General features: G+C 33.6%; 1 protein-coding gene across 1 annotated transcript in view; it reads left to right on the top strand.

Moving 5' to 3' along the window:
* LOC131013987 (LRR receptor-like serine/threonine-protein kinase EFR) overlaps positions 1-13,639 on the top strand; it is a 66,266-nt gene that overhangs the window by 23,174 nt on the left and 29,453 nt on the right. The window contains exon 2 of the mRNA XM_057941927.1: positions 1,617-1,841. Within this exon, the coding sequence (XP_057797910.1) occupies positions 1,617-1,841 (225 nt within the window). The remainder of the gene's footprint in view (positions 1-1,616; positions 1,842-13,639) is intronic.

A 13,639-nucleotide genomic window follows, 5' to 3' on the forward strand; every position in this document is an offset into this window, starting at 1 on the left:
CGAAAACAGATTTTAATATTTCCATTACATGAAATTTCATCAGTTTTCTTCTTTGCCCAAATCACACTCCAATATTTAGAGCATAAAGAAGACTAGGCCAATTAATTTAATTCCTAAATTGAAAACTTACATTTTGGGGCGAGACAAAATAGTGACTTCAAAAAATGTGGAAAATTTACATTTTTGGGGATAACTTTTATTATACAGGGCATTTACTTTGCATGATTAGATATTTTTTATCTTTAAAAGTAGGATTGCTCCAATTCCACTCTTATAATGTGATAAGAATAAAACAAAACTATCTTAAATGGTAAAAATAAAGATATATAGCTATGATTACTGTGGTGGACTCTTATTAATTTATTTATTTTTAATTATTATTATTTCTCTCACTCTCTCACTCTTTCTATTCTTGACTAAGTTTGCATCGATCTAAATAGAATTGTTTACAATTTAGCCCATGTGACAAGATATATTCACTTTCATATAATTAGGAAAAGCACATCACTAAATATTTTTCTAATATACTTATGATTTTGGAGTTCATACTATTTGTAGAAGAAGGTTGGGACGGTGTCTCTTTGTGTGTGTGTGTGTTCTGGATCGAGCGATAGAGGGTTAGAAGGAGAAGGAGACAATTATATTTCCCTTTCAATCGATTTTTGAAAATTATCAAGTCCAAAAAAATACTAATTGAAAGCAATATTTCCATATAGAAAATGTCATTATGGACTCCCCAATAATTTGTTTATAATTAAGAAATTTAATTATTTATTTTTCATTCCATAGGTGTGAGAGAATCCGATTACGAATCACAATTCCCCCAACTCAAAGAAGAGAGAGATGTTGCACCACAAATCAAACATCTCAGCTTCAAAAGAGGTGGAATAATATATATTTTTTTAAATGTTGTGTAATATTTTCTCAAGAAAAGAAAAAAGAAAACAGACTCTAATATTTCCATTACATGAAATTCATGAGTTTTCTTCTTTGCCCGAATCACACTCCAATATTGAGAGCATAAACAAGACTAGGTCAATTAATTTTGGGGCGAGACAAAATAATGACTTGCATTGACTTCCAAAAAATGTGGAAAATTTACATTCTGCAATTCTCAGTCTCCAAAACTCTAGGCTCACAAGAACTGTTTTAGATTTGATTATAAATGGCATTTGTAGGCTTCTTGTTTTCTCACACAATTAGCACTCACAATATGGATACATTTTCAACCCTTCTTTTGCTTCTCATATTGTTTACTTGTGTTAGCCTCTCTGCTGCACACAACATAACTCAAATCAAAAGTGATGAATATATACTTCTTGCCTTCAAATCCCACATCACTTTGGATCCTTCCAATATTTTGAAAAATAATTGGACCAGTGGAACCTCATTTTGCACATGGATAGGAGTTACTTGTGATTCGCGTCGTAGCAGGGTGACTAAATTAGATCTCTCTGATATGGAACTCGGAGGAAGCATTCCACACGAAATTGGAAATCTTTCTTCACTCGTTTATCTAGATTTGAGTCATAACTTTTTTTATGGTTGTATTCCTCAATCCATTTCTTAATTTGTTATTAGTTGAATCTATTTTATTTATACGGTAATTCTAGCAGGTCGGCTACCAAAGGACATTTGCATGCACAATAACCTTCAAAGACTCAAACGACTTAACCTATCGAGGAACAAAATGGAAGGAGATATACCATCGAGTTTGTACCAATGTCCACAACTTGAGAGTATTCGCTTGTCAGACAACAACTTCGGTGGACTTGTGCCTGCACAAATTTGGAATATGACACTGCTTAAGGAATTAGACCTTAGTTCCAACAATTTGAGAGGTATGTTCTTATCTCTATACTGAGAATTTAACTAGTTTGACCCCTTACTATTTCATTTCTATTGATAATCTAGAAATTGGTTGATAATGTCATTCGGTTTAAACGTAGATTTTGGGGTAAATGGCAAAGTTACGGCTCTTGCGTCTAATGATATTCTGCAGTTCCTCAGTAACATGATGTATATATAGCTAAGCAATTTATTTATTCTTTTCTCATTTTACTTTCAACTTTATTAATACTAATTATTTATTCAGATGCTCAATCTAACAATAAAATCGGGCATACACCTAAATCTAGATTTGATATATTATAGTCTCCAAATATAAAAAACTAGTGAGTATTTTGACGTGGAATTATTTTAAATTGTAATTTAAATTAAGTTATAGTATTATTTTCCGTAATGCTATTATCTAAGCTGATTTGTGAGATTATATCGTCTGGAGTTTGTAAAATTTGGTCACAATACACTTAAACAAAATTCTTAAAATTTGTGCCGAAGCTATTTAGGTATATATATATTTTTTTTTTTTTGCATACGGAGGGTGTATTTTATACCATAATACTTTATCAGGCCGGCTACCAAAAGACATTTGCTCGCATAACAACCTTCAAAGACTCAAACTACTTATCCTGGGGTGGAACAAATTGGAGGGAGATATACAGTGGCGGATCTACAAGGGGCGGTGGGGGTACAGCTGTACCCCCAAATTTGTTTTTTTAATACTAGTAGTATTATATATTTCAAGTTATTTAGTTAAATTTGTCCCCCAACCGATAGTGTGTTATTGTGTTCCTTGTAAATATATTTGGGCTTTGGCGGTTTGGCCCATTATAATGTAAAAAGTGGCGGCTGTGATAAAGATTCACACGTATACAATTTTTAGCAATTTTTAGAGAGCCGCAATTATTAGAGAGACATAGACACGATTTCACAAAAAAAAAAAAAATTAGAGAGAGGCGAACAGAGTTAGAGGAATATATATGGGTATATTGAAATAAAAAGTCACCTGACTTATCCTCTAATATTTTTGTTAATTAAATTGGTATTGATTCTTCATATTACCACTATAAGTGTGAAGAGATTGTTTTCTAGAATGACTTATGTCAAAAATAAGTTGTGAAATAACATGGGAGATCAAATATTAAATGATTGTTTAGTCATTTTCATTGAGAAATATATATTTTTACAAATTTCTAATGATTAGGTCGTCAAACGCTTCGAAAAAATGAAGACTCGTCGGAAGATAAACTAGATATATAATTATTTAATTTTCTTTTGCATCTAACTATCTTTGAACAATGTTTTAAGATATACTAGTATTTTTAACATTAAAATATCTTTTATATTTATGTTTATGAAATTATTTTTTCGTACCCCCAATTTAAAAATCCTGGATCCGCTACTGGAGATATACCATTGAGTTTGGGTCAATGTACACAACTTGAGAGTATTTCCTTGCCATCCAACAACTTTGGTGGAAATATCCCTCGAGAAATTGGGAACATCACACAGCTTAAGGAATTATACCTTAGTTGGAACAATTTGAAAGGTATGCTCTTGTCTTTATACTAATAATTTAACTTAAATAGAAAAAATATTAATTTATTTAACTTATTTTTAAATTAAAAATAAAATTTAGTTATTTTATTATATTCTCTACATTGTAGTTTTTTATAATTTTTTGTAACTTTTTTAGTTTTATTAAAAAATAAATTAAAAATAAAAGATGCAAAAAAAATAACTACAATATAGAGAACAATTTGAAAGGGATCGATGTAGACTTCACGAACCAAAAGTTATGAATCTATACTTTTTGCCTTAAAATCCCATATCACAAGATATATTGCTCATGCATTACTGTGGCGGGATCTTATTTATTATTATTATTATTATTATTATTATTATTATTATTATTATTATCTCTCTCTCTCTCTATTCTTGACTCAGTTTGCATAGATCTAAATGGAATTGTTTACAATTTAGCCCATATGATATATTCACTTTCATATAATTAGGAAAAGCACATCACTAACTATTTTTCTACTAATACTTATGATTTTGGAGGTCATACTATTTGTAACATATCTTTATGCCTGATTCAGATTGAGCTTTCATGATTTAACACAATTTCACAGGTGGTATTCCAAAAGAGATTGTTTATCTTAATAATTTAGAGATATTAGACATGAGTGGCAACAATCTTAGTGGACCATTTCCAAGACAAATTTTGAACATCACAAGTCTCTGTGAACTACAGCTCAGCTTCGCCTCTTTAAATGGTATGTCTGCACTACTCTTTAAGCCAAAACTTTAGTGAAAGAGTTTGGTATATCGTAACTAACCATGAGAATTGGAAATAATATGTGATACACATTTAGTCTTATGCTTAAGTCAAAGTCTAAGAGACCCGATTACTTATTGCAAGATATAGCACCGAAAATCGAACATACCAGCTTCAAAAGAGGTGAAATAATAATATTTTTAAAAAGTTGCGTAATATATTTTCCCGATAAAAGAAAAAGGAAAACAGACTCTAATATTTTGAAAAATAATTGGAGCAGTGGAATCTCTTTTTCACATGAGACTTGAAGGCAGCATCCCACTTGAAAATGGAAATCTTTCTTCGCTCGTCTATACTAGGAATTTAACTAGTTTCATACCTTACTATTTCATTTCTATTGATAATTCAGAAATAGGTTGATAATATCATTCAGTTTAAACGTAGATTTTTGGGAAAATGGCAAAACTACGGCTCTTGCCTCTAATGATATTTTTCGGTTCCTCGGTAACGTGATGTATATATAGCTAAGCAATTTAATTATTCTTTTCTCATTTTACTTTCAACTTTATTAATATTGATTCTTCATTCAGATGTTCAATCTAACAATAAAACCGGTCATACACCGAAATCTAGATTTGATGTATTATAGTCTCCAAATATAAAAATAAGTTAAATATTTTTTATTTTTTTTTCTATTTAAGTGAATTGTGGGTGGCCACAATTTGGCTATTTAGCTTTAATACTCTTTAATTACAGTTATATCCATCATAAAAGAAAAGATGATTGGAGGCTTTTCCGAGGCTCAAAAAAGTTAATTAATTTACCATTTTATAATAATTAGTATTTATTTTTCTCGTTTTGGGGTTTGAGAAGAAACGGATTTTGATGTCAAATCTAATAACCATTATAGGTTCAACAAGTTTTGAAAGATCACGTTAAGTACTCAAAATATCACAAGAGATACTTATATTCAATTAATTTCATATAGTTGGACAACGTTAATTTACATTTCATAATTGATAAGATGTATGAATATTTTTATTTTCATTATTTGAATTTTTTCAGTCCCACCCTTGTAATGGGATATTAGCTCACATAATACTCCCTCCGTCCCACGAATCTTGACACGTTTTCTTTTTTGGGCCGTCCCACGAATCTTGACACGTTTCCATTTTGGGTAATAATTATTACATTATCTCCCCTACTTTATTACTTTTATTACTCTCTCTCTCTCCTACTTTATCACTTTTATTGATATGATTGTCAGTACACATGATAATACGAGACAAAATTAATGTTATGGGAAAGTATAAAAAGAAATCTAACATTGTGAGAGATGATGTAGTCAATGCACATGAGCAGTAACAATATCATTGGACTTTTTGGGGACAACTTTTATCCATGTAGGGCGTTTTTATTTTGCATAATTGATAAAATGTATGATTGAGTATTTTTTTATCTTTAAAAGTAGGATTGCTCCAATCCCACTCTTTTAATGGGATAAGAATAAAGCAAAACTAGCTTAAATGATAAAAATAATCAAGAACTTCGGGATTTTCCAAAGTTCCAATACATCAAAGTAAACAAAGGATTAGCCTTACTATCAAGGTCAATCCTTCAAAATAAACTCCCCCTAAATATCTTCAATTCTCTCGAAGAAGAGTTTGGAAGAAGCAATTCCACAATATGCTTTGAAAACTTTAGCAAATCTGTGGCCATCTTTCATTTAAATACAAATTAGTTTAGTGGCCTAAGTGATGAAATATGAATCTATACTTTTTGCCTTAAAATCCCATATCACAAGATATATTGCTCATGCATGGCGGGCTCTTATTTATTATTATTATTATTATTATTATTATTATTATTATTATTATTATTATCTCTCTCTCTCTCTCTATTCTTGACTCAGTTTGCATCGATCTAAATGGAATTGTTTACAATTTCACAGGTATTCCAAAAGAGATTGTTTATCTTAATAATTTAGAGATATTAGACATGAGTGGCAACAATCTTAGTGGACCATTTCCAAGACAAATTTTGAACATCACAAGTCTCCGTCAACTAGACCTCAGCAACGCCTCTTTAAATGGTATGTCTGCACTGACAAAACTTTAGTGAAAGAGTTTGGTATATCGTAACTAACCATGAGAATTGGAAATAATATGTGATACACATTTAGTCTTATGCTTAAGTCAAAGTCTATTTCCCGTCGTGTAAGAGATGAATATTATATTTCCCTTTCAATCGATTTTTGAAAATCTTCACGTCCAAGGAAAATAATTGAAAGCAATTTTCCATATAGAAGATGTCATTTGGCTCCCCAATAATTTTCTTATAGTTAAGAAATTTAATTATTCATATGTCACTCCATATAGTTAAGATCAAAAGTGAGAAGTGTTACTTTGTGGAATATCCGAAGAAAACACGAGAATACTGCTATTTTCTTGGAAAATATAAGTTCTCAGTTTTAGGATTGCGATGTTTTTGAAAAGACTTGGTCTATAGGGAACAAGATCGTTCTTGAATAAGATTTGAGAGCCACAAAGTCAACATGGAGGAAGAAAACTTGTTAGATGGTCTAAACAAAATTTTAGTGGGAGCTTTACATGATCTCATTGGTACTGATGCACTACTTAGAGCGTCATCTACATCCAATAAGAGCAGTATTGAAGATTATGCAGAAATGCAAAATTCTTCAATACGGGGGGAGATATGACTTGGATGTCAAAGATTCTTCATCATGATATAGCGGATCAAATTCCTCAAGTTCAGAATAACGAAGAGCCTGCACAAATGCAACGTCGTATAAGTTCTAGAGAAAATCGAACTTCATTAGATATGGTTCGATCCATAATGAGAAGCTCATTATGGATCGAACCATATCTAATGAAGTTCGATTTCTCCTTCCCTAGAGAAGTCCATTGTGGATGGATTCCATATGACTTCAAGCAATCGACGAACACATGGCTTAAGTATTTCTTTCTCGATCTAATCTTAGAGATTAAATACTTCTCCAAGTTGTTTCTTGACTTCTAACTTAAACTCCATAGATTTCTCAAAGTTTCTGATTTGTGTTTCATAAGATACATATTTCCATACCTTAAGAAATCGTCTGTGAAAGTTGTGAAGTACGAAAATCCACTTTGTGCTTGAGTTGAAAACGGTCCACATATCACTATGTGAATCAACTCAAGTACTTCTTTAGCTTGTATTCTTTTCCTAGAAAGTGGCTCGTTGGTCATTTTAACCTTGAGATGTGATTTCACAAGTACTTTAAGACTTTACGTCAAAAGGTGTGAGATAGTCTAACCTTCTCGATCTTGTTATTCATTTCTCATTAAGTGACCAAGCCTACATGCCAAAGTTAAGTCGGACTATTCGCATTGCTTGTGATAGTTTATTTTACACATTGAGGATATTTTGTTCGCATTGAGCAAATATAAAGCATTCTCAAGTGAAATATTTTCATCTCCATTAAGCAAAGTAGAATAAATTCTATTCGCAAAATAGAATGAAAAACTTCAATGTCTAACACGAGAATGGAAATTATATTCCTCATAATTCCAAGAACAAAATAACAATCTAACATGTCCACAAACCCAAAGATAGATCAAATCCATAAAACCTTATGCATTTAGCAGCAACTATTGCTCAAAACAAATGCGCAAGTCAGATTTCTTTGGTCTCACTCTCTTGTTTTTAGTTAGACAGTACACATTTTAACAAATGTGTGAACTATAACTCGTATCTAATACCCAGGAGTATGAGTTGTTACATGTTCACCTCAATGAAAAATATACCAAATTCTGCTATCAAAACATCCAATGTTTTGAACATCAAGCAGTATCCCTTCCAGTGTCATTTTCTCGACAAAAAGTATTTCATCCTTGGGTAACTTCTGCTTCTTTTGGTTTCCACCTTAGGATGCAAAATTTAGTTCTTTGATCATTCTTCTATCTTTTCTTTCTTTTTGGGTTAGAATTGGCAGAAGCATTAATCATAAGAACTTATTTGTCCTTAGTGGAAGACGATTCAAAATCGTTCTTAACATGTCATGAAACTCTTGGCAGTGTCACTGTCCTATTGTTCATTTTGAATTCACTATGAAGTTCACAAATGAGACAGATCATTACTGCAAGATTAAGTTGATTGAGACAAAAAATGAATAGTCCCGTTCCAATCGTGGCCATCCTCTCAATTAACTCAATCTTTTTCAAGACATCCATAGAGACATTGTCTACTCCATGTAGATTAATCCCGAAGAGATCCATGAGTATCTTATACTTTATGGTCTTAGCTTCTAAAGCATTAACACTCTTCAGGTGTATCAACATCTCAATCGAAACGTGTGATCATGTTGTTTATGCAATTCCAAACCCATAGACACAATCATGACACATTTAGCAGAAGTTACATCATCCATATGTTTCTTATAACTTTCAATGTCAAACATTTTGAAAGTTTCTAAAGTCACATTAAGGATGATGTGGATTGATTTCTCCAAGACATAATCAATCCTATCTAGCCTTAGCACCAAACGCAACTTGCGCGGTCAATCCAGAAAGTTTGACCTAGTCAATTTACCGTATCCAACAAACATAACAAAACAGTTGCAAATAAAACAGAGATAAAATAAAGCAGTAAAAGGAATCAAATCAAATAAGATCACATTTATTTTACTAATCAAACAAGGCATTTTGTTTTGATTAGCTCCCACTATTTTTGCATATTTTATGACCCCAACATAAAATACGAATTTATTAAACATAAATTATAGTGGTCCAAGATCCAAGTCAATATTATGCAGCCTCTGCTTGGGCTGATGACTACAATAATATTACTTAGTAGGCCTCTAAGTCAATTGCAACAACCATTTTGCAACTCTTGGTTGATTAATCTAATTAATCTGCGTCCTCTAATCACTTTGGTCGAGTTTCACGCCATAAATGATCAAGCAAGTCAACCCCATCACACGGTGCCAACCTATGTATGAGCCTTGGCCTTGTAGATTAGAGCAAACACTTGGGTGTAAATACTCTTGGTCGAAAAGGATGGGTTGCTCAAACAATTATGATGGACGACGCGTTTTGTGCTTACACAAAGACTTATATTTAGAGGGGATTTTGTATGTGATTCTAATTGCTTATATTTAATATCAAATATTAAATAGCAAAAACAATTACTGGGTGCCGCCTACCCAGGCATAAGAAATGCGGACCACACATATTGGGTGCCGCCTACCCATACATAGTAACGCGGACTACATATAGTGGGCGCCGCCTACCCAAGGATAAAAGCGGTCTCTAACTACTATAGTTAAATAATAAGCATAAAATCAAATAGCATGCTTATCACAAAACAACATAGAATCTCTACGAATAAAATCCATTAATCCAATTAAAATTTTATTCTCTAATTAAAATATGGGTTAATCAATTCGTATTAATTCCAAATTAATGCAACATTATTATTTCAAAAATAATAATTTCATATATTAATTCAAAATTAATATAAAAACTCATCAAATATTATTATTTCAAAAATAATAATAATCCATGATTTAAATCCAATTAATGAATTAGTCAATTTATATCAATTCCAAATTAATATAAATATACATTCAATATTATTATTTCAAAATAATAATACTAAATAAAATTCATTAATCTAATTAATTTATATTAATTCCAAATTAATATAAACACACAATGATTATTATTATTTCTAAAATAAAATAATCAAAATTTATTAATCTAATTAACAAATTTAATTCTGAAATTGGGATTAATATTATTAATTCAAAATTAATAACAGTTTTTTTTTTTTTTTTAGTTAAAGGCCAAATGGACAATTAATTAAAACCATAGGGCCAGGCCCAAAGGAATAATATTTGCCCATCTTAGGCCCAACAGCAACAGCCCAGCAGTAGCAGCCCAACAAAAGAAAGAGGCCCAGCCCAAGGCCAAAGGAACCCACGGCCCAGACCCGGTTCAGCCCGTCGCCGCCGCCTTCAGCCACGCCGGAGGAGGATCGCGACTTGTACGGCGTCGCGCGGCATCGCCGGACGGATCCCCGCCGGTTGAGGTGCGTTGGCTACTAAGCCCACGTCGAAGAGAGGCGTTTTCTTGGAAGGGAAAACAGCGACGCTCTCGTCACGCCACCGCGATCCAGTGGCTTTCATTCACCAACGCCGCCACCTCCCCGTCGCCTTCCGCGCCGGCGGCCAAGCCTGCACTAGCGGGATTGTTACAAAGAAGCAGCGAGCGTCGGCTCAAAGCCACGACGCACCACGACGCAACCAGCAGCGGGTGGTCGGGCGCTGCACACCGGCGTGCCCCGACCTACCTGCCTCCGCCACATCTGTCATTCACGTTCCCCGCATCGGCGTCGAACGACGTTTATCGCAGTAACGGAAGTACAGAAACGGCGCGGCACGACGCGATGCCAACGGCGGCAGACGGTCGGGCGCAGCACGCCGGCGAGCCCCGAGCCATCTGTCGTCGCCTCTCACCGCCCCAGCAGTGTCAACGTTGTCCGGTGAACAATCGAAGCAAGTTCGACAAGTAATAAATTGCCCAGCAAGTGAAAACGATTTTCAATCCCAATTCAATGCTCAATTCCAAAATTTAAATTTCAGAAACAGATTTCTAAAATCATACTTAACCCATAATTAATTAGAACACAATTACAATTATAAATCGAGCCCCGGGCTCTGATACCACTGTTGGAAATCCATCATCTAATGATACGCAGCGGAAATAACAGTCAAGGAAAAGATCTAGATTTACAATTGATTCATGTGTAGAGATTACAAACACACAACAATAGTTAGAATAACTTACTTGTTGTGTAGCAAACAATCCTGTAGCAATTCTTCTAGCAATCCTGCAGTTGAATCCACTACTATGGTATCCACGCATATTGCAGATTCGATGCAGGAACAATTCCCGATACACAATTCAATCATCGAAAGCTAGGAAATCTCCGATTGAATTCTATAGTGCTCTAAGTGTTTTCTCTCTTGTGATTTTACGTATGTCAGTGTTCATCTCTTTTAGACAAAAGAAATATATTCCTATTCTTATAGGAATAAGACACGCCTGTAAACCCTAGGTTAAACAGACCGGGCTTTTCTTTTGTCTCCAACTAATTAATCCAATAGTCAAACTATTTACTAATTAATTAAAGCTTATTAGAATATATCAAATATATCCTAATCTAGTCCATATATCTTTCAGTTAAGAAATTTAATTATTCATATGTCACTCCATGAGCCTAAGAGATCCGATTACTTATTGCAAGATATAGCACCGAAAATCGAACAAATAAATTTAAAGCACTTATTGCAACATATAGAATGATATTAATAATAGAAGAAAAAAAATAGAAAACACTTTTTTTCGAATTGTATGACTTAGCTAATTTGTGTCAAAAGATCTGAGTGCTTTACATCTCTATCTTTAAAGTGATTTATATGAAGGGTTATCCAATTTTCAGGTCCAATACCATCCACCATTGGGAATCTATCAAATCTGCAGTATTTAGACCTCTCTTCCAACAAATTAAATGGTGAGCTTCCATTCTCCATGTGCAACATGACATCCCTTCAAATTCTTATTTTCTCAAATAACAGTTTGAAAATCTTTGGACATATCAAATCACTTAATTTAGTGGCCCCATTCCATCAATATTTACGAGAGGGTGTATTTTTTAGTCTAACAATTTGAGTGTTAATAAATTGTTGCCTATACGTGTGTTCATATAAGATATGCGATTTGTCTAATTTTCCATATAGAAGATGCCATTGGGCTCTCCACAATACAAAATAATAATTAAAAAAAACGCCATTAGTGGCGGAATTTTTCGTCGTTAAAACAGCAGTTTCGTCGTTAAATCTAATTAATGACGGATTGACGACGGATCCGTTCCGTCTTTTTTTCTATAGTAGCAAATATAATTAATGACGAAAATTTAAATTCGACTTTTTATTAATTATTTTTTAATTTTATTTTTTATTATTTTTATTATTTTTATTATTTATTTTATTTTTTATTTTATTAATTTTTCTAAGATATATTGTACTTTAATAACTACACAGTGGGTCACCCATCTTCATAGTGCTCTAGGTTAAGCAAGATTAACCTAGAATTTTTTTTCGAGTAGTCACCAGTATAGAAGATGCAAATAATTGATATAATACCACCTATCAATTCATTTAAACTCTCTTTCAATATACAATCTTATTCATGCATACCCTTAAAATATGTCAAAATGTATATCTAAAATTTGTTAATTTTTAATAGAGATCGATTTTAAAATAGCGACAGATTTTAATATTGTAAAGAAAAAACGACGAAGAAATTGCGATGGACACAAAAGATTTACGTGGTTCGGGCTGAAACCCTACATCCACGGGACCAAGAAAAGGGAGCTTCTATTATTGATTCGCGAACTGAGAATTTTACAAGGTGTTACAAGTGTTGACTGGTGTTACTACATTAGACACCCAATTGCTCATTATATAGCAAGCTTTTGAAAATAACGAACTGTAAACAACCATCAGAGAAACCGTTATGCAAAACAGTTATGACTTCTAGCTCTGCAAAGGAAACTTTGACTCTGTCTCTGGAGTGTTGACTCTGCCTTGGCAACTCTGACTCTGATATGCCTCGGCTCTGACTCTGGCAGCAGGGCGATCTCTCTGCTCTGGCAGCAGCGCGATCTCTCTGCTCTGGCAGCATCACCAGAGTAAACATTACAACACCAGAGTATACAAACTAGATTATAAGCTTACGAAATCATAAACAACAAATCTCCACCTGATTTCTAAGCTAATAATCGACAACAATAACAAAAGCTCCAGTTCTTCCTCCGAAACATTTAAATCTGTATCAAACTTCAAATCAGCAGATTTACCAACTTCAAGACAATGCTCAAACTTAGCAGTAGGCAAAGCCTTAGTCAGTGCATCAGCTGCATTCTCCTCTGTCCCAACTTTCTCCATCTTCACCAATCTTTGATCAACTATATCTTTTATAAAATGCCTTCTGACATCTATGTGCTTAGATCTCTCATGAAAAGTTTGATGTTTCATAAGATACAAAGCACTCTGACTGTCACACTTCAAAATTACAGAACTTTCCTCAATACCAAAATCGTGCACTAATCCTTTGAGCCACACAGCTTCCTTGACAGCTTCTGTTGCAGCCATGTACTCTGCTTCAGTGGTTGATAATGCAACTACAGATTGTAGTGAAGATTTCCAACTAACAGCTGATCCAAAGAGTGTGAAAATGTAACCTGACTGAGATCTTCTGTTGTCTGTGTTAGCAGCATAGTCAGAGTCAGTATATCCCATCAGGAAAGGCTTGCTGATGTCTTCCTTCCTCTGGAACAAAATAGCTCTGTCTGCACTGCCCTTTAGATACCTCAGCACCTTCTTGAGAGCTTCCCAGTGCTCTCTACCAGGATCCACCATAGTGCAGACCATTGTGTACATCAAGCTTCCCACTA

The sequence above is a fragment of the Salvia miltiorrhiza genome, chromosome 1 (assembly GCF_028751815.1).
Source record: "Salvia miltiorrhiza cultivar Shanhuang (shh) chromosome 1, IMPLAD_Smil_shh, whole genome shotgun sequence".
Classification (NCBI taxonomy): Eukaryota; Viridiplantae; Streptophyta; class Magnoliopsida; order Lamiales; family Lamiaceae; genus Salvia; species Salvia miltiorrhiza.